The 21,333-nt window shown below is 52.1% G+C and overlaps 1 protein-coding gene across 7 annotated transcripts in view; it reads left to right on the top strand.

The window, feature by feature from the left end:
* LOC119379570 (homeobox protein extradenticle) overlaps positions 1–21,333 on the top strand; it is a 371,983-nt gene that overhangs the window by 251,966 nt on the left and 98,684 nt on the right. For all 7 annotated transcript variants that reach the window (XR_007414951.1, XR_005181251.2, XR_005181252.2 and 4 more), the window contains exon 4: positions 21,115–21,305. Coding sequence is in view for 4 of the 7 variants with exons in the window: in XM_037648870.2 (XP_037504798.1) it covers positions 21,115–21,305 (191 nt within the window). In the remaining 3 variants the exon portion in view is untranslated. The remainder of the gene's footprint in view (positions 1–21,114; positions 21,306–21,333) is intronic.

The raw sequence follows: 21,333 nt of genomic DNA, 5'->3' as shown, positions 1-21,333 counted from the left end.
TTGCTCGTAATACGTTGGCTGTATAAGCGGGCCAAGGCGATGGCCCGGAGGGGTCTCGTTAGAGCGCCCGAGGTACAATGTCACGCATCAAGGAGTGCGCGTCGTTAGGATGCTAAGGCCTCACAGTTCCAGTATTTGCGTATAATTCCAGTATTAACTGCCAGATGTGCCTTTATCTCTCTATCTCTTCTGCATTGAAGTTCTGTCTCGTCGCTCTCCAGCACGCTCTTCTACGAAACAAGGTTTGAAATGGTGAACTTGGCTATGTTGTCCGCCCGTACTGATGATCCGAAGGAGAGCAAGACGCGCTGTCTGACGAGGGCCTGTTACAGCACGCATGCTGCTTTTCCATGGAAGCCGACCCCAAAACCGTTCTTCCAATGCAGCGCTTCGACGCATACTTTATCAACGTGAAGCAACCTTTATAAGAAACATGCGTAGACGTACATTTGACGTTAAAGCGCATACTCGGAAGAGGATGCTTCTTGGAGTCAAAGAATTACTCGAATGCATACCTACGTCACTAGACTCGTCAGGTAGCTTAGCCACCGGCTTCGCCTTGACTCATTAACTTGGTATGACAGTTTTTTTACATTCTTAAAAGCGCGGATTTTGATACAGGCTTACACCTGCCGCCAGTAAGCCGTGCCAGTTGAGGAAATGGGCAGTAACTGGAAGTTTAAAGTTTACTTCTCTCTCAGGGTTAACCGCTTTGAAACGAGCCGGAACGTCCAATTCTGGCTCGTAGCGTTGTGCACACATACATGCTGCTAACGCTGGTGGCACGTGCGTCCAGCGCACTGCGATTTACGCGTTCGCTGAGTTAGTGATAGTAGTTGTTAAGCACAGGGGTGCGTCCCTGTGCGGCGCCTTTTAGGTGACTCGCGGGTAGTGGGCACACACCCCTCCTTCAAGGCGCTGCTCCCTTTCTGTCGTTAAGTGTCGCTGCTGGGTAGACGGCACGGCGTTATTAGGGTCCCGTTTGTCTGGCGTCCGCAGATTGCCCATTGATCACGTCCCACTTGACCTCTTCGTCGGTGGTGGACCTCCTTTTCCTCCTTGCGCGCAGGCAGCGCGAAAAAGAAGAGAAGCATTAAAAGGAGACAAGTCAGCTGGACTTGCCACGCGCATCCCAGCGTCAGCCACTTCTCGCTTTGATGGGTGGGCCAGTCTGGAGACGGACTAGCATTCCCCCCTCTCTCGCCCTTCCTCTTCGCTGACGTTCGCTGATGTGGCGGCGGCGGCGCTGGCTCCCTGGCCCGCTACGCAGCCTTTGGATTTCGCTGCCTCCTGCCAGAATGGACTCTCTGGCCCCTCTACTCGTGTAATGTTAGCTTGCTGTTTTGCTCCGAAGAAGACCGCTTCCTCTTTTCCGGACGCTCTCTTTTTGGTCCCCTTTCTCGTGTGTATGTGCGTACTTTGTTTTCCCCGTGACGCTTGCTGTACGCTGACCAGTGTCCAGCGACGACGCACGCTTGACGGAGTCTGCTGACGCGGCGTTGCTTCGTGCGCGCTCGTTTAGCTTTCTTCTTTGCTCACTTTTTTGTTTTCTTCTCTTCTTTTCTCGCTGCCTCCTGTCCTTCCGTTTTGCTGCAGCGCTGTCGGCGTGGTCAGCGTCGCCCTGCTCGCGCGCGCGCGCACGGAGGCGAACTCGCCTAGGCGCTAATGGGCTCGAAATAAATGGACCATTCTCCGGAGCACGTTTTCTTTCCGCCCTCATGCTGGCTCTGGTCAGTGTCCCTGGCTGGACACTAGGTCCCGTCCACTAGCGTTTTCTTTTTTGCCCTTGCTCTTTATTCTTATTATTCATTTGCTCCCGGGATTCGTTTCTTACAACGCCTCGGTTGCCTCGCGATTTTTTTTTATTTCGTTCAGCGAGCTTTTATGGTTCGTAAAGCAAAACGAGAATGTTCTAGCGGGGAGTGATGCCGGCCGGAAGCCTGCGCGTCTTTTGTCCATACCGAGTGATGACTGTACGACGAGAGCTGTCTCCGGTTTCCCATATCTGATTGGGTGACTCATGGGACTTTGTTCTGTGAGATACTCCTGGACAAATGGAAATAATAATAAGCACGTACCGATAGTAGCAGGAAGCTACATCCCCATTTTTATCCCTTACCATCATATTTCCAGCACAGTAAAAGGCACGTACATATGTCAGGGAACTTACTGCCTGTGCAGAAGTTCCGTATTTATTATGTCCTCCTGTTAGTCATCATTTCTCGTAGGGAGTAACTGCCACCTTTCTTCTACACTGTCACCGGCGTAATTTTATTGCTCCTTCGGATTCTAAGACCACCGATACTCGAGCATTGCCGGTTTCAGTTTCATGTTTTCTGTGCAACGCGTTGCTGTTCCGCGTTTCGAACCGATCCCTTCAGATTTCGCCGTTAGCTTTCCCGCATGTGAGCTTAACGTGCGGGGAAGCACGCTCTGCAGGCGACCTTCGAAGTGGGGCGGGTGACGCGTTAGTAGCATCGGTTGTGGTTCACCGTGGCTTGCCTAGCCTCTCAGTTTTCACTTTTCGTTACCTGATTATGCCATCTTAACATTTAATAGCGTGCTGTACTAATAGCAAGCGCAATAGTAATTGTCGCGCTCGATTCTTGATTGTGTCAGCCGTATTTCGATGGGCCAGAATTTAAGAAAACATGGTCGAGTACATCGGTTTTGGGGCGGGGCGAAGCCTCCAATGGTCAGCAAATATCCGGGGCCTTCCACTGTGGCATTCATTATAGACCCATTGTGCATTGTAAGAACTTGAGCCATGTCAGTCCGATCTGATGACCTCGTACCCATACGTATAGCAGTTTTTTTTTTTTTTTTGAAAAACATATCTTCATTATTTGCTATACTCATGCCGCCATTTACGCAGCACTCATTGAAATATTTGGTCGTACGGTTGCCGCTTCCAGTTAATACCATTTCGATTTTGCCTGTTTCGCGCTTCGATGATCGCTCTAAGCGAATCTTGCACAACCTTGCTGTTTAAGCTTAAAGTGACACTAAAGAGAAACAATGAATCGGTTTATATCGATACATTGGGCTCTGAGAACGCTAATGTCGTTAATTTCGCCATCATAGGCTTATTAATATAAATGAAAATCAGGTTCAAAGTTTCATTTTTAAATTTCGCGCCGGAATCTCCCCGCGTGACGTTACGGGTTTCAAAGTGTATTTATCGTATTTTGGCGCCATTGGATCAACAAAATTACCCCAAACGTGGTATGTTATGTCTATGGCCCCCTCAGAGGACAATGTACTTCATTTTTACCGATTAGAAACTATGTAGTCCCTAGTAGGCGCCGTCAAAACATGTGACGTCACGTTGAATGGTGCGGAAACTTCAAGGTGGCGTCGCCACCCATATTTTGTTTTTGCGTGTTTTCTCGCTTACTAAGCGTCTTCTCGCAGCAGGCGTGGTGTTTTTGGTATCGTGAAAGAGTACTTTACTAATATGAGAAAAATCGTTTTGATCTTGAGTGTCCCTTTAAATGCGCGATATCCGTTAGAATTCATGACGATAAAGAAGGACTCAATTCTGCACTGAAAATTAGTGAACTCTTGATCGAATCGGGTCATAGGTTGCGAAAATAAAAGTATCTCGTTTGCTGAATCATTTTGTCGTGCTCATCGTCAGCCTAAACCGACCGTGAGCGAGATTTTGCCGTCTTGAGCGACACCAGCATCCTTCTGAGCGCACATGAAATTGTCGATCACTGATTCTTTTTTTTTTTTTTCGCGTTTATACTGCATGTAACGACAACTGCACTGTCTAGAAGCGTATGTTGCCGAGGTTGTCTCTGCATCTCTGCCCCTTATCGTGACTCGGCGGTCGCTTTATGCCCCCGGCTCTGGACACTGGACACTCTTCGCTCCTGGCCACGCGCGCCCACCGACTTGGGGGCAGAGGGGGGGAGAAGATAACACCACTGTAGTCCGGCAGCAGCAACCCATTAGCGCATTGGTGCGCCCTCCATAAGCAAGCCTGCTCAACGGCGCGCCTCTCGTGGCGCCCACACAAGCCAGGCGCCCTTGTGCGTGGTGTTTCCGAAGTGGCGGATGGCCGAATTCCCGGCGGCGGGTTCTCCTCCTCCTCCTCTCCTTTGGCCGGAGAATATTCGCTCGCCTCGGGCCAATCGGATTAATGCGAGTTGGTCCCTAATGTGATAAGGGAATGTGCCAGCGGCGATGAGGTTGGCTACGAAGAGGAGCGGGGAAAGAAGCGCACCGGATGCCCGGCTCTCGGCAACACCGCTGGCGGCGATATGCTGGCCGCTCCTTCGCACGCGCTCGGCCTTGCCGCTGTTCTCGGGCGCAAAAGCGAGGGGCGCTCGCTGCAACCCTGCATGCTGTGTTAACGACACGAAAGGTCAACCGCTCTCCACCATTCCGCTTCATGCATCCCCGCCGCCTCTATCCTCCTCCTCGTTTTTTTTCTTTCGTTGTTCTGACAACGCGGGATTTTCAGGTCGTTGTAAGTTTGGTTTGTCTAAAAGTTGACTTCCCCGAGACACACACTGTTTATTTAAGTGTTTCGGTAACTCTCTATTGTTCATCCTCCATTGGCCAATTTGTTCTTGCTGGATGATGCCAAGTAGTTGATACAATATTTGAATGAATTTTTGCGAGTTCACGATCAGTAATTTATTTTCTGATCTAGCTTGACTGCGAGAAGACAACGCAAGTGGACAATTAAAGCACACCCCCCCCCCCCCTCGCCCCCATTTTTTTTTTATTTTGCATGTGCATACACGCACTCATACAAACGCACGCACAAACACACAAAGTGTGGTTGCCCCCCGAAAACAATTTCTGGCTACGCTACTGCTAAGCAGCAGTCAATAACAATTCTGAAGCAAATGCTGCTTATGTGCTAGCGACAGACAGACGGGATTGGCAGTATCACTTTAGTGTCGTGTAGAAGTTATTGAGTAAGGTGGATAATTGGGCAAGTTGGTATATCTTCGTGTCGCTCGTGTCGTCGTTTCCTTATTCTTCTGTGTTCGTGTGTGTGCGCTGTGTTAAGATGTAGAAGTTATTATGCCATTGTGAAAGAGCAGTCCTCTAAACCGACTGAAGTGTGCAGAGGAAGATGTAGTTACGCGAATGTTTTTGTGGCGTTGTAATTTAGTGCGCATTCGTCTATTTAAATTAACAACAGCTCGCTGAATTGCTTATTGAGTGCATGTAGGTTCTATCTATGTATTGCTGCAGGGTGCTGCTTAGGCTGCCGCCTATGAGCTAAGGAATATAACAAAATAAGAACGAAGAAGGTTAAAAATTGCGCGTTTCCCTACACCGCCTGGGGTGAAGCGTTTTCCGTACGCGCTCATATGTTCTTGGTGAACGCCTTGTCGAACGCATGGTACTTGAATTCATTTCGAAGGAATTCAGTGCCCTTACAGCCAATACAGCCAGTTGTTGCATTCTGCAGTGAAGTCACCGTTTTCTCGCGTTGCTCCACCAGAGCCTCCGATCTCGACTTGGTTTTATGATGACCCGTGCTCTTTAACAGAGAAAAATGGGGACGACAGTTGACCGCGCCGTTTTCGTTCTAGAGCTCTGTGCATGATGGGTTTGTTGCCAGCTCGCCCAGTACTCCGTCTTTTCCTTCTAAAGGTGCGTTGCCCACCTCGTTTATATCTACGCGTTTTGCACAGAATTGGAAGCTAGCCTTTGCAGAATCGGGCATGGCTAGTTTCGACGGTGGAAAACGAGTCGGTGTAGCGTATGTCGCGAGCTCTCTTTTCTGCCGCTGCGGTCGTCGTATCGCGGCCGCCGACCGCGGTTCAGGTGGCGCATCCGGATTGCTTTCCCCGCAGGGCGAACTGGGCAGCCCCGAAGCCGCGCATCCGCTGCCCTAACGCCTGGCGGGCACGAGCGGTCTCTTGCGTCTTCGCCGCCACCCGTGGCGGTCGGAGGAGCTGAAATTGCCTCCGGGGTGGCGCCCTCTTTCTTTCTTTATCATTATTCTCTGGGGTTTCTCGCTGTGCTCGGCGGCTGGCCCGCCCGGCTGGATCTGTCCAAACTTTGGATGGATTACGAGTAATCTTTCGTAACCCTGGGCGGGGTGAGGGCGGCGAAGGGCTTTCTTTCCCGAATGACGACGCGCTCCCTCGCAAAAAAGCAGCAGCGCTGTGGCAGAGAAATGCCTGCAGTCTCTTGCCCACCTCTCTTCCTCCTCTGCTACCCTCTTCTCGTCTCTGCCCTTTGGGGAGGAAGCGGAGGAAAACTAGGAAAAAGCCAAGAACGGTCCGGTAATGGATTTCTGGGCTCTCTGCATGACTGCTGGCCGCTGCCCCTTTCACTATTCCCAGCTTTCGTGCTTTCTTTTTTTTTTTATCGTGCCTCTGCGCTTTATTTCTTCCCAAGGGTTCACCGATGTGCTCTCGCTTCTCTCCTTCACTCGCAGCACGTCTTCCCCCCCCCCCCTCTCTTCTTCTTCTGTACCGACTTTCATGACGTTTTGTTTTGTCCGTTTTCTGCATTACTTTTTTTTTCTATGCGCCTAAGATTGCGACGTGGTCCGTATCCCTCAGCAACAGCGTGTTGTCTATTCATCAAGCTATCTTCTTTTGCGGCGCACACGCTTCCACATCCTTAAGGTCGCTATTGTCGTACTATAATCATGCGCACGTGCCTGTGCAACCCAGGTCGATTGCGGGGGTTACCTGTAATATTTGTGGGTACTCGGAGCACCTTGGTTCAATTCGCGACTCAAAAATTCCTTTGCCATGCTGGCATTCGCTAACGACTTACAGATGTATATCGAGTCGCAATTCTTCGTACGTCCACATGCGGTAGCATTTCTTCCATCTGTTTGCTAGGTTTGTCTTCTTCCTTACTCACCTTGGTCGAGAAACGCCATATCCGCGTGAACATTTCCGCTTCTGCCCACTAGATATCTAGAACGCTGCTAGAGCCTAGCTGAAGCAGGTTTCGCAAAGGACTCCGAAGTATAAAGTAGCGTCGCAGGGCCTTGTCGTACACGAAAACTGCGACCAAGGGAAGGCTTCCTGTCCTGCGTGGTTGCTGTGTCCCCGCATTGTCTAGAATGTCGCAATTTGTATCGCAACTTCTTTTCAGCCTCGTATGTGCAGGAGTGAGCTACGCGGATTATCATAACGGTTGTGCGCCGCCACCGGCCGTACACACTGTTCTCGTATTTATGGACCGCGCGCGAGCCCGCGTACTCTCTTGTCGGCCGCTTTCAAACGCCCCGCGCGTGCGCTGCAAATGAAAGCGCCTTGCGCTCGCCGTATCCTCGTGCTCTTTGCGGGGTTAACTCGTTGCAATAACGCAGCGGGCGCACCTCGTATTTGTTCTCATTCTCGCCTCGCCACACTATATGTAGCCGCTCAAAGCTGCTGTTCACGCTCTCTGCGACACGTTGCTTAGAAATGGGAAGGGAAAAAAATGCTCAATAGGGGGTGAGATACGAAAGTCGTTGGGAACGGTAGTCTGGGCGTCGAGTGATGCGGTGGCTAACCGCCTCTATTTGCACTTTTTGGCCGTCGTTGGCGTCCTCGGTGCATAACAGCTTGCCTAGCCTAGCCAGGGCGCTCGCGTGCGCCGATTGAAAATTTAATGGGCCTCGCATGAGGGAGGCCTCGGTGTGGCGCTTCTCGCGAGGACACCGGGAGAGTGGAGTGGATGAAACAGCGCTGCCGCTTTCGCCTAGGTGCCGGGCGTCAACTGCATGCTTACGCTGTTTCTCTTTTTCTTTCTTTTTTTTCCCTCTCCTGCAGCAGCGTAGTATCCGCGTGCGGTGCTGCTCGTCTCACGGAACGGTGCATAGCGGACTAGGGGACATAACGCGGGTGGTGTGCCACGGTTCTTGCTGTAGGTGCGCCCGCCAGATTGAGACCCTCCGGTACGAAAGGGGTTGCTGCCGCGTGCTCGGCGACACCACCGCTATAGCGTCGCCTTCTTGAGTCGCTTTCTTCCCGGCTGGCTGTTCTATCTTTTCTGTACCCGCCTGGCGTGCATAGTAGCGGCGGCGGCGCCACGTGCGCTCGCACATACGGGAGCCGGTGTCGGCCGCTGGGGACGCATTCATCTCGGGGCCCAGTTAATGGCCTTACTTGATCGCGCGGCGCGAAGCGGGCGCTGAATATTTGATGGGGCGACTTTGCTGCCAGCAAAGAAAAGGGGACTCGCGTCGCCTGAGGAGGCGGCAGCTCATTACACTCCCCTTCTTCTCTGTTTGCATCGCGTCGTGTGTTCGTACGTAGTGCCGACGGCCGCGGTGCTCGGGAGTGCGAGCTCTGTTGGCGCGCGCTTCTTGTTACGCGGCCGAGAGAGAAGAGCCTGTGGCTTCCTACTTCGTGGTCGCGCGCTCTCGTGCGTTCGTTTACCGCGCTTTCGTTTATTCCCGCCTTCTTTCCTTTTTTTTTTTTTTTGGGGAAAACGGGCTCGTTTCTCCGCGGTCCGCGCGATTTGATTAGACCCCGGCTATGGTGCGCACGACGCGAAAGAGGAGAGCTGGCTGCCGCGCCTTGCGGTTTTTCTGCGCGGTGAAAAATGAGCTGCGACTAACGCGCGTCTTGGGCGTCCGCTTCTCGTCTGCTAGCTCAAGTGTGTGTGTAGGCTTAAAGCCGCTTTCTCTTCGTGGCACTGGCGCTCGTTCCACTTGTATGACGTGTGGCGGCCTGCAGCTACGTCATTGCAGTCACGCGGTCGCATATACATACATGTATGCAATCGCACTTAGTGCGAATTCTGTCTCTTTTGGAAAAAAGAAAACTCTTGTCTACAAAATAATTTACGAATAGTCCGAATATGTGCTACGAGTCCGTCTCCGACCGAACTGTGTCCCGTCCTGCCGCGCAGTTCGATCGAAGATGAGTCCGAATATGCCGGTATACAGCCACGCAGAACCCTCGTCCAGTGCAGGTCGAATGGTCTGTATCAATAAAAATGATCGTCGTAGTGCTACAAAAGCGAATGATTCCGATAATTAACCCAACAGGTACAACGTTGATTCTTTCTATCGCTCCGTCCGTGCTCTCAGAGCTGTATATGCAGCGAGCGGGCGGTCGTCGCGACCTCTCTCAGCGTGCGGGTTTTGCTGGACGCCAGCCAGCCTGGTGCCAGATGTTCTTGTCGATCGCGCCCCGGCACCTGCTTGCCGTATCCGTGCCGAAACCAGCCTTTTATTTACGGGCCTGTCTCGAAAAGCGTCCCGTTGATAGCACGAAGCGGGGCAAACCACACCGCTTTTATTTGGTCGGCGTCTTCAACTTTGCCTGTCGCAGTGTTTGCGCGTATTTCATTTCCCCCTCGCGCTGAGAAACATTGCTTCTTCTAGGTGGGCAGAGGGGGCAGAAGGTGTACGCCATCCGGAACTTCCAGTCAGTGGGAGGCATGAGAAACTCTCCTTGCAGTGAGGTGTAAAATATGTGCGGGTTCATCTTGAAACACTCTCAAGCCTGGTCGCTCGCTCTGTCCGCCCTGCGCCGACTGCAGCTGAATTACTATTATGACCCGCTGCTTGGGCGACCGACCTTGAAGTTTGCTTCTCGCGTTGTCTCGCGTCAACACATTTAGTACATCGCTTTTGCACTGTGTTTCTGCAATCTGAATAGGCCGCCGAGAAATATTCAGTCTTAACTGCACTGGGTTGTCGTCCTAAAATGAAAAAGGGATAGTGAGAGAGAGTTAAGAAACAGATTTTTGTTTTGGTTTTTCACGAGCCATGTAAATTAGACCTGTGCCCCTCCGACCCGTCTGGGCACCCTCATGGCAGTCAATTCTGGTTTATTTTTCGTTTACCTTTTGCTTTTTTTTTTTTTTTTTGAAGAATCTTTGCTCACCTCTAATCAGTTGTTCTACTAGTGACCATCATTATTTAAGGATATCAGGTAAAACCCCGCGAAATTGTTATTGTTGAAGGATTTATTCGTGAGCATACATTAGGGCACAGTCCTACTGACTTAGTTATTTTTATCATAAATGCTTCGACACTGTGGGACTGCGTTATGGTACTCGAAAAGGTTACAGTGGTAGAGATTGTGGGCTGCTTTAAAGCTGTGGGAGTGGGGCAAAGTAAACGTACAAAGAATGCATCTTTGGAACGCAGTGTACGAAGTAAAACAAGGCACAGATAAGCGTTTGGGTGTACGCATACAGGCTCCGTTGCTCACAGCAGTGTAAGCAGCGTGATCCGTTTTCGAAAATTCGCGTTGTCGATGCACGACGGGTGTGCCACCCTGTAGCCAAATCGCAGATGGAGAAGCCGTTTGTTTGTACGCTTCCTCTCATAAGCCAGCTTCGGGCAATGGTAGAAGCTTACGTTTACCCAAAGTTTTCCTTTACTCGCGAGCTGAGCCAACGGACGGCTCGAGTGCCTGCTGCAACCGTGTCCGGTGCTTCGGGTTGATGCTTATAGCAGCGCGACGAGAGGGCGGCGTCTCTGCTGCGCAGGTGGTTCTAATGTGCCACCCTTCCCACGCGCGGTGGTCAGACCGGGGGCCCGCGGTGCGCTTTGCCCGTGCGCTAGAAGCCGCGTGATTTGTGGCCGGCCGGGACTGGCGCTGAAATGAAAACTGCCCCCGATGCCCGCGCCGGGCTGCTTGCTATCTGGCGCGCAATATATCCGCTTTCCTGTGCGCGATGCGCGGGCGCCAGACTCCGACGATTTCTTGCCGAGGGTGGTGAGCCAGCGGGCTGGAGACGGCAGCGCACAGCAGGTGCGGAGAGCTCCCGCCGCCGCTTTTTGTGGAGGAGAAAGGACGGGGCGGCGAAAGGAGAGCTTCGTAGAGAGTCGAGACGCTTTAGCCGTGCTGCCTTATGGGTTACAGAAGTAAGCGTATTTTCCTGTCCTCAAACCACTGCTGCTACTACTACGTACACAGCGTCGACCGCTGGCGATATCTCTGTCGCTGCGCTGGTGGCGAGGCGAGGCGAGGCGAAGGGCAGCTTGCGGGAAATGACCACCTGAGCCAGTGATGATCTACTGCGTTTGACTTGAACGTCCGACTTGGGTTGCTTTTAAGAAACAGTTGCCTGGACGTGTCCTCGGCATCTGTGCGTTTTTATGGCAAAGCGACAGCAGTGAAAAAAAAAACTTGGAAAAAGAACGGTCAGTTTCTTTACAAATTGTATCACGCTAACGAAGTCCACTACAAGGTTGAAAGTTAGTTCACTTTTCTTCGCTGTGTGCTCTGGAAAGTACTTATCAATTACGGCTCGTTTTGATTCAGTCATCAGTGTGATCATCGAAGCGCCGGGTAATGATGGTCTTCACATCACGTTACATCGTCTCCCTTGTCATGATCTGACAAGCGTAGCTGGTAGTCCGCTCGTTTTGAAGGATGATTAAAGGGTAAACGAGGCAGACCGGGCCCAGGTCTGTTAGTTCTGCAAAAAGAAGTAAAACTACAACAATAAAACGGCATGCTCAAGAAAATATGAACTTTTTTTTTCCCCCCGAGGTCCAAACGCTATCCGTCATTAATGCACGGCGTTCTTTAAGGGCAGCATTTCTTTTTTTTTTTTGACGTCATCTCTTTATTCTACGTTTTTTGTTGCATCACGCCGTCGTCGTTAGGTGGTTTCGCGGTGTGTTATTATCCTTCGTGTTGGCTCGGGTGCCCCGCTAATTGATACTGGTTATTATGCCGCGAGATCCAAAAAGCAGGAACGAAAAAGAAAAGTGAACTAATTGGACCAGGCGAGCCCGCAAGGAAGAGCTGGTCTCGCTTCTGTGAGCGGAACGATTGGTGGCCTAGCACACACGTTCGTTAGACCCAAGGCGTAAATTATCGATGCTCCTGTGCTCTTGCAATCGCCGAACCCGCCCTCGTCCGCCCACGCGTCAGTGTTTTGTTTGTTTTATCTTATTAAGTTTTTTTCTTCTAGCCCTAACCATTGCACATACTTAGCGTACACCTCTCACTCACGACGCCGATGGTGCCTCGTTATTATCTTCCTTTTATCGTCTTTCTTTGATCATCAACATGTACGTTAGGGCTGTGCACCACACGATCCCCGGGGTTTTGCTCTGCTTTGGGGCGACCAATGGGGAGAGAGAGTCCGTAGTGTGAATTACTGCGCTACTTCACTTGGCTAATTGCCAATCGCAGGTGTGACAGAATTAGGCGAAAATATGCGAACTTGCCTTTCTCTCCCTAAACGCCGTGGCTTTTTATGAGTCGCTTCATCTAGTTATCTTTTTTTTCTTTCCCACATAGTTCCCGTGCATGTGATCCAAAAGATATGTCCTTGAAGAAAGTTATCCCTTGGCACTTCATCCCAGGCCATCGCATTCGGTCGCGAAAGCAAAAATTTTATCAAGACTGATGCCTGTGCTCTCATAAACGGTCGAGGCCCCTACATCTAACGACGGTCTCTTCGCCATGTAGTGTTCGTGCTGGTTGACTTGCATGACGCGTCACTTTGCGGTCGTCTTTCCATCTTTCCATCCCTCTAGCTGCCGTCTCGTCACCACGGCGCATCGCGACAAGTCCCTCCTGGTGGAACTCGCGCCGACGGGCGGGCTTTTCTCAGAAGAGCGCTCGTGCGACGGTTAACTTTGGGAGGCAGTGACGAAGCAAAGCGTAAAACAAAAGGAACCAAAGTGGCAGCTCACTCGAACGGCGCGCTAATCGGAAACTTGTCAGGGGTGCTGTCGAGGCAAACAAAGCAACAAGACTGTCAAATAGGCGCCTCGTCCTTCTGCTCATTTCTCTCTGCGTTGGGAATGCGCGACGGCAGAAGGAAAAGCAGCAGCGCCGAGCAGGCCGATGAAAAGGGTGCCGAAAGCTGGGCGGAGCGCAGCAGCGGCGGGAGGTGGGTGTGGAAGGTGTCTTTGCGCCTTGAATGGGGGCGTTGTTTGCATCTTGTTTAGGGGCAAAGTGAGGGTGTCTCAGACAGGCCTCGTCTTCTTTTTCGGTCCGCTTTTAGTTCTTAATTTTCCCCTTTCATCCCGCATTCTTGACTCGCAGCGTTACTCGAAGGCACGGATATCCCTTCTCCCCTCCGGCGGGCCGTCTTTGTCTCGCTTTCTGCGACAGCCTTGGCCGCATGCTTCTTCGCCTGTTTTCTTCTCTCGTTCCTTAATTTTTCGGCCCCTTTACGTAAAATATCTTGTTCCTTTCCGCAGCTTCCTTTCGCGCTGTCTGTCCTCCTTGTACTTGCTGTCTCGCGCGCAGCTTCGGATGCTGCTGCTGTTGCTTGCTCGTGCCAGCCTATTGCCGTTTTCTCCGCGGCTTCTTAGGGAGCTCTGCGTGTTTAGCGCGTTGTTCTCTCCTCCCACCCACTGGGGGAGATCTCGGTGCGTGTGTGCTGCCTGCGGGGACAGGCCTTGTTGCTTTTTACGTCTTCCCATTTTGTTGCCGCCTTCTTGTTTTTACTCTTCTCCTTCACCGTCGTTGTGTGCATAGGCGCGCGCCAAAGAAGAGGACGCCGAGCAGCGGCAGCCGGTGGCGGCGGCCTGTGTCCCGTGATGGATGGCGTCCTCCTCTCGAGCACGTCCCCGCCGACCGGCTTCTCTCGCTAATTTCCGGAAGATGCTGATCCTGCTGCGTGCTGCTTTCCTCCTCCTCCGGGCCTTCGCTTCTCTAGACAGCGGCGCGGGGGCGATGTCTTTCTCCTCTTCCAATGTAGAAAGAGGCGCGTTTTTGCGCTACTACTTATAGGCATCTGTTTCGCTCCCCTTGAAAGCATTTGGTATCCTGGCGTCTTTCTTGCTGCTTTTCGCCACCATGCCAGTGTGCCGTCGTAACGCTAGACTTCTACGCGCGCGATTCTGCGGACAAGTCTTCGCGGTGTTTTCTGCAGCTCCGACGGGGGGAAGGGGGGCTCCAGCAGTGGCCAGGCTTCGTGCTCCTGACAGAATGGCGAGCGTTTTCTCTATCTCTCCTCGCGTGTATCTGCCATGTCGAAATAGCGCGTGAGAAGGGATGAAGATGCCACTACGAGCATGCGTCAGCGGTCAACCCCTTGTATCCGCAGCTCTAGAAAAAGATGCGGACTCTCCCCCTCGCCATGTGATGGGCATCTCATATTGTGCTATAGATGTGCACCACAGTAAAAAAGCCGTTTTTTTTTTCGAATTTATGTTGACTTCATTCCAGCGTAAAGAAGTGGTGCTCCGCTCCATCGATGTATTCGGGCGACTTTCAAAAATGCGGATACTCTTACTCCAGCAATGCCGTTGCGAAACAGGTTCAAGTACGATGCGTGTTACGAGCATGCGCTGCAGCTGAATAGCTATTATGACCCGCTGTTTGGGCTACCGACCTTAATGTTTCCTGCTCGCGGGACAACGCGAGCAGGAAACTTTTAACTATCGACAGGATAAACGATACAGGTCACAGGTAACACCGCCCACTCGGTGCGAGACCCGGTCAAAAAAATGAGTTTAACCTACTACTGGTGCTTCCTGCTCGAGATAAAAACTCAACAGGTGCCGCAGAGTGCTTGACACAGGAACGACGAAGAAAGGTTATCAGCGCATGATTTTCATCTCGTGCCTCGATCCCCACCGCCGCTTAGCCACGGGTTTTCTTTCGGCGTACATGCAACGCTCTTTTGCGAACACAGCGTAGCCCGCGTTTAGTGAATCGATTCTGTCGGCATCAATCTGTGAAAAAAAAAAAAAAATGCGCCTATAATGAGCGCGATGATAGAGAGAGATATAGCAAAGACGATACTGTAAAACGCTCCGACCTCGTGGCCTACATTTCTCTTTAAAAGGCGACCATACTCGGCGATCGGGCGTAACCGCGGACATCATCATCGGCCTGGTTCTCCGATTGAAGCGGGCACCACGTCCCCGCTGTTTCGCCCTCTTTGAAAGCCGTCGTTATACCCGTCGCTGCCAGGCGGTAATCGCGTGCCATGGTCGCGGACGCGCTGAGCTGCGACCCTCCCTCTCATTCGGCATTAGGCGGCGATCATAGGGTCGTTTGCTCGGGGCGCCCCGTGTCGTTACTGCGCGTCTCAAACCGAGGGCCCGGGCGGCCGAACGAAGAAGAGCAAAACTCTTCTGCGTGTGTGTGCGTTCGCCTGCCGTTGCTGGCGAACGAACCGCCGCGACTGTTACGGGAAATGGGAGGTCGGCGCTTTTACGACGTGGGCTGCGAATACGACCCGGGCTCCGCTACTGTATTGCAGCAGCAGCCGGCGCTGTTGCTGCTTCTTCGGTGGCTTTTTATTGCCGCTCGTCTGGCTGCTGCCGTAGACCTTCCCGGTGCCTGGGTTGCACCTGCGAGATTTCTCTCCGCTCCCTGGCTGCTGGCGCTGCTGTAGATGCTAGGTGCATTGTCGTACGGATTGGCGCTCGCTGGTGAACTGCAACATGCTGCAGCCAGCGATCGAAGCTGTTTCCGCTGAAGGCTGCCAGGTAAAAAAAAAAAAATGATGGGAGGGGTAATTGCTTGAGCTGACACTCGACCCTGCTTCTGTCAACCTGTAATGAGTAGGTCCCTTGCTCGCCTTAACGTACGTCGAAGAAAAGGAATTGTGTTATAAATCATAGTTTGGAAAGTCTGACATCGTGTTCCACCTTTAGACAGTACTTAAGTTGGCGCTCTTTCAATGAAAATGGTCCGGTGGCAAAATTTTCGCCAGCTACGTTGTAATGGCGGTTACAATTATTTAGTATACGTTTACAAGAGCTTCAATTTACGAAGTTGTATAATAACGAAACTGCACTGTAGGAAGTAGCTATAATCGCGATGCTCGCTCGTGGCATTCTTGTTTTCCCCTGTTATTGTTTTCGGGCTTTCCGGCGCGAGCGGCCACGCACATTTCTTTTTCCAAATGGTAGGCGTTCCAGGGGAAGTTACGTGACTGCCGCTCAAAAACGCTCCGGGGAGCAGCGGGGCGTTCGTCCTCCTATGGCGCCGCTTACCACTCGTGGCTGCGGTCGAGAGAAATAGCCGCTCCTGAGCGAACCCTTGAGACTGCCGATAGGCCAAACTGTGCCCTCGGGCCCAGAAGCCGTCGGGGAGGGGAGTGCTCTTGCGAGGACAACACCGGGCGTGTGCTGGCTCAGCACCGCGCAACGGCCGCGCAGAAACTCCGCCACCGTCGACGCGTCGTTTAGCGATTCTCGTTGGCCGAATCACACCACGGCGGCGCTTCCCATAAGCCGCGGTTTTTCTTTTTTCCTCTCAAAATGCGGAATTCTTACGATTTGCCCGAGAACGGCCCTCCTACCCGCGTGTATCTCTCGCGCACCGCGATAGGCTGTCGTTTCGTCTCTTGCCAAGGGTCGGTGCGTTGCGTCCACAGTTTTTTCCATGCTTGTTCTGCCCTCCTTTGTTAGACTGTTTTCGTTTTCGACCTTCGCTGAGCGTGCTCTGTATCCTCAGCTTTGCTCTGTGTCGGGGTCTGGCCGTGATACCCTCCGGCGAATCTATTGATTGCTTCGTGGTCACAGTCTCCGGGGTCCTGTTTCCTGTCCCTGCGGCGCAGAAACGCGCAGTGCGCGTACCGAAAAGGAAGCGTTACGATTCCATTGTGAGCCCGAAAGGCTCGAAGGCTGGCCGCTGTTGGCTCTGAACGTCTGTGTTGGCACGATAGTCTTGCTTCTGTACGGTGTGTTCTATTATTTTAGGGCCTTGGATTGTGACTTGTCCTTGTGCTTAGCTTCTTGTTTCGAGTGTCCAGTTTTGTTATGTTGTGTACAGAGCTTATGGGCAGCAGTATGATAAGTGTACCTTCTTGATGCAAAATGTTTATAGTTTACGGTCATGATGAAGTGGTAGTAGGTTGGGTAGTGAAACCCCCTGTGGTAAACTCGTAGCTATTAACTGTTGCAGATAAATTATGGCAGTAAATAGTAAACGGAAGATTCAATGTACATCAACTTGTCTCTTTCTCAGGGGTGGTTTCGCTCCATGCTCGTGTGTTGATATTAGGGTATACGAGGCTGCAGCCGTGCCCAAAGTGGTCGAAAGATAACGTGAATCTAACATCAGTTGTTTGGCTAGGAGGCTGAATGACGTGTATTGTATGTATGCTGAAAAAAAAAAAACATTCGTATACATAGACGGCAGATTGGTACCAGGGTGTTCGTGTTTCAGAATACGGCCAGAAAATTTTCTAGCCTATACGCAATGGAACAGCTTGCAGGACGACGACTGACAGTAAAATATCAACACTTGGCTTAAGATAGCTTCAGAAGTTATGTTTCTGCAGCGAAAACGCGTATTGTCGACGGCTCGAAAAAGCATTGGTTGGAATGTTTGACTTTTACATAGGAGCCTGTTGACTCAAACTTAAATAAGCAGTTCTATGCGACTTGTCTTTAAAGCGGGTTTGTTAGCGCGAATGGAGACACGACCCACAGAACGGTTAGTTTGTCTGTTGAATCTTTGAGAGTGTATGTTGTCTTCGTCAACGGTAGTGCTTTCAAAGCTTTCCATCTTTGCGGTCGGACAGTTCTCTCTTTACGTCGTCGTAGTGTAAATTCAAACTGCACCTGTCGCAGGAAAATAAGACTCACATATTGGATGCTGCTGTCACGGAATGTTGTAACTAGCGATTTACCGACATGCGTGAGGCTTGCGTTAGTTAGGCCGATGTTCTCATTTTGCTCCGAAAGGACTTGCGCCGACGTTTCGCAATGTGAAAGTGTACAGAACGATACCGAAACGAATTGAGCTCGCCTCTTAGAGAGCCAAGTCCGGCGGGTTTGCGCTTTTCATTCGTGGTGAGAACGGCCCAATGGGTCCGACTGTTTTCTGTCTTCATTTCGTTTTCTGCACTTATTTAACCGTGGGTGTTGGTAAAAGAGCGTGTGCGCAGGGTGAAAAGTGATCGGGGCTCCACGCGCCGGTGGCTCCTTCTCCTTGCTCGGTCACACTGAAAGGGCGACTCGAGAAATGCCGAACCGAGCGAGCTTTCAGCGTCGCCGTCCGTTCGCGTGATTGTTTGGTTGGCCGAAAAAAAAAAAAGAAAGAAAAAATGGGGAGGGGGTGACATCGTATACGATGCCCGCTGCCCTTTTTTCCGGAGTCGCGCCGCGTTGGAAGAGGGCTGGTTGAGAGCGGAGCTAGCGACCGCCGCCTTCTTCTCGGTGGCCGGCCGTGTCTCTTTTGTGTCGCTGGGCGCCCCGGCGCTATCGACAGGATGCGAGCTGACGAAAAGAGGTTTGATGGAGAAGAAGGGTGGGGGGAAGGCCGCTTTCCTTTCGATTCCAGTTCTCCCTCCCGAGCGCCTTGGGGCGGCGGCGAGCCTTGTTCTCTGGACGCGTAATAGATGATGCCCATTAAGAGAAATGGTTACCACACTCATCACTGTCCCCGCGAACAAACAGGGGGCCTCCAGGAAATGGCAGCCTTCCAGGGAGAACCCTAGAACGACGCCCTCTGCGCTTTCCTCCCTTTAGCTGCCCTGCGGCGGCCTACTCCATTGAACGGCGGCGCGAACGTTGGCCAGCAACGAGCAGGCGCAGAAACTGCGCCAAATTGTGTGTATATGCGGATAAAATGGTTCAACTAAAGCGTCAACGAGAAGAGAATCGAAAGATGAGAGAGCGAGTGAGATAAGAAAAAGAGCGCTTTTCTTGCTTATTGTCTGCCTCTGTTTCTCTTTTGCTTCAAGTAAAAGGATGCGTGATAGCCAGATGATAGCCAACGGCGAGGAGGGAGCTCTAGGTCTTGACCAATCGTGACTTGTCACGGCAGTCACGTGTGTGGTGTCCGGCCAATGGTGCTCACGAACGAACGAGAGGGAGCCGTCCGGAGTTGGTGCGTGAGCCACATCTAGCTATGCGATCTGCTTGCTTGAGTGTGGGGAGGGTAGGCTGGGTGCGAGCACGTCTCAGCCGTGGTCGGTCAGAGGGCCTTCGGAGGAGAAATTTTTTTTTTACTCGTAGTGGTTCACTATATTGCTGCTCCTCTCACACATCCCTTCTTTGATGTGTGGCGATTTCGTTCACTGGGTGAATGCGGCGAGCTGCTGGTCGAGAATGCCTGCCTTCTTTGATTCTTTTCATTTTGGGGCTCTCTCGTGTGCTTCCTCAAAGCGGTTGAAGAAACGCCGCTTCTGAGTCGTTTCGAAGTTGTTTACTTGTTTTACCGTCGTCCTTGTCCCTTCGCCCTTTCCTGTCGTTTGTTTGTTTTCACCGCATAACGCGTTTTACACGTTGGTAGTCATTCCCTAACCTTTTTCTGTTTGACTCCAGTGACTTTGAATGACCTTTCAATCGATACGCACTGTTGTTGGACTAGTTACTTGCTCCCTTTTGATAACGGTGATTGCTTGCGCAGACAGCGAGACTGGAACGGATGTCTCCGTATTTCGTCGGTCTTTCGGCTGGCAGGGTTTTTAGGACGTGTATGCCGCAATGCCTAAAAGCAGGCAATAAAGTAACACAAGAGCAGACTAACATATTGTATCCGTGGCAGCTCGTGCCTGGCCTTCTGGTACAACATCGCCAGTCGCAAATATGTTACACAACGTTGAAGTTTATTCTTACTTTCAGGATGAATAATAAATTAAATATATTCCTGTCGAGCAGCTCAGGGCTACGCTTTTGACCTTTGCTCAACGTGAACTTAGCGACGCAGTTAGTAGCATTGTAGGTTGTGGCGCTCCACGCCAACTCGACACTATACTCACGGCGCCTAATAGAAGATAATTCGGTGCCCTTTTTTTAACATCTTTCGTGGTGTCGGCCTCCACGCCCCTTCATTTGGAGCTGCTGCACTCAGAATGCGCATCGCTGCCTGTCATTTCGAATCTTGTGGACGACTGCGTTCGGCGAGAGCGGCGACTTCCCCGCAAGCTGTCTTTCCCGCATTAGCACCCTTGCCGCGGGAAAGCCGAATGCGCGGATGCATGATGGGCTTGCGCGGCGGCGTCCGCCGCTCTGCGGCCGGAGCGCGTGAACTCGGCCGTGGCCGTTGCGGCTCTCTGTAGCATTTACCGGCGCCTAACGCTTTTTATCTCTCCCTTCCTCTCGCTCTTGTTTCTTCATTTTCGCCACCGCCTGCGTACGCTCTCTAACCATGGCCGGACCTATTTTCGGTGCGGGCTTCGCTACACTCTGCCTTGCCGGCGTGACGCCTGGCCGCTTGTCCGTTTGAATTTAACGCCCGGCGTGTGACGGGCCGTCCGATCAGTGTTTGGCCACGTCCCATAATGCTATTATTTGGGCAGCAGCAGCGCCGAGGAAAAACTGGCCGCCGGGAACTTTGTTGGCCAGCCCGTTTCAATCAGATAAAAGGGGGGCGCCCCTGCGGGTTGGAAGGCCAGCAGGGGAGAGGAGCCCGCTTCGTGCACCTTCTGCCTCCCTCTTTCTGCGCGCCTGTGTGGGCTGTCAGCCGGCGGCCGATGGAAACCAAGCCACCATCGCCGATGATTAGGCCTCCCCACCACCCGCGCAGCCATACGCGGGTTTTGCGCTGCTCGCCGCGTCTGGTCTACTACGCCCAGTGAGCGGTTGCGGTCCTCCCGGGCTTCGAGATTGCCGTGTTTTCATCCGGAGTGGCCAACGCGCTCTCCCTTTGCTCCCTGTGGCTTAGAGTCCGATTCCTTTTCCGCGCTGGATGCGCGAGAATGTATCTAAAAACTTTTTAGCCCCTTCTTTCCCGACCCCTTCTTCTCTCTGTCAGTGTTGTCCTTCGACCCCAATCTCGGCGGAAGCTGATTTTCAACGCTACGTACCCAGCGCTGCCTCTGGTGGCATTTGGCTTATTCAGGCGCTCGTGCCAGCAACCTAGTAGAGGTAGCTTTATACGATGTAGAAACGATACTGAACCGCTTGAATTTGCCTTTTGAAGAATGCAGTCTTGTCCGCGAATCTGTGGGAAGTTTCCAAAGGCAGCTGCATGACTTGGTCTTTCTTATAGAGATAGAGTAGCATCTTCACATTGTATAGGTCTGATAGCGTGCAGCGACCTCTTCTTTGAAAGGGTCGTTTCCCAGTTGCATGACTAGATCCACTGTTGCTGTTACTGTAGAGGCGCGGCTGCGTGTTGAACTGAACATCGCGAGGCATTTGTCGTGTGGTCTGATTTATTTTGGAGCTTCTGTAAACCTGGTTGAACCGTGTGTTGAGACGCAGCCACCCACTCTTCGCGACAAACTTACTACGCTTTCTCGATGGCTGTGCGCGTCGCTAACCTGTGTCGTTTTCTTTCTTTCTCCCAGGCGTGCAACGAGTTCACGACGCACGTGATGAACCTGCTGCGCGAACAGAGCCGGACGCGTCCCATCACGCCCAAGGAGATCGAGCGCATGGTCCAGATCATCCACAAGAAGTTCAACTCCATCCAGGTGCAGCTCAAGCAGAGCACCTGCGAAGCCGTCATGATCCTCCGCTCCAGGTTCCTCGATGCCAGGTACGTGTGGCTTCTCTGCCATGCTTCC

The sequence above is a fragment of the Rhipicephalus sanguineus genome, chromosome 1 (genome assembly GCF_013339695.2).
Source record: "Rhipicephalus sanguineus isolate Rsan-2018 chromosome 1, BIME_Rsan_1.4, whole genome shotgun sequence".
NCBI classification, from domain to species: Eukaryota; Metazoa; Arthropoda; class Arachnida; order Ixodida; family Ixodidae; genus Rhipicephalus; species Rhipicephalus sanguineus.
Note: the sequence above shows the minus strand (reverse complement) of the source record. Positions and strands in the feature narration are given on the sequence as shown.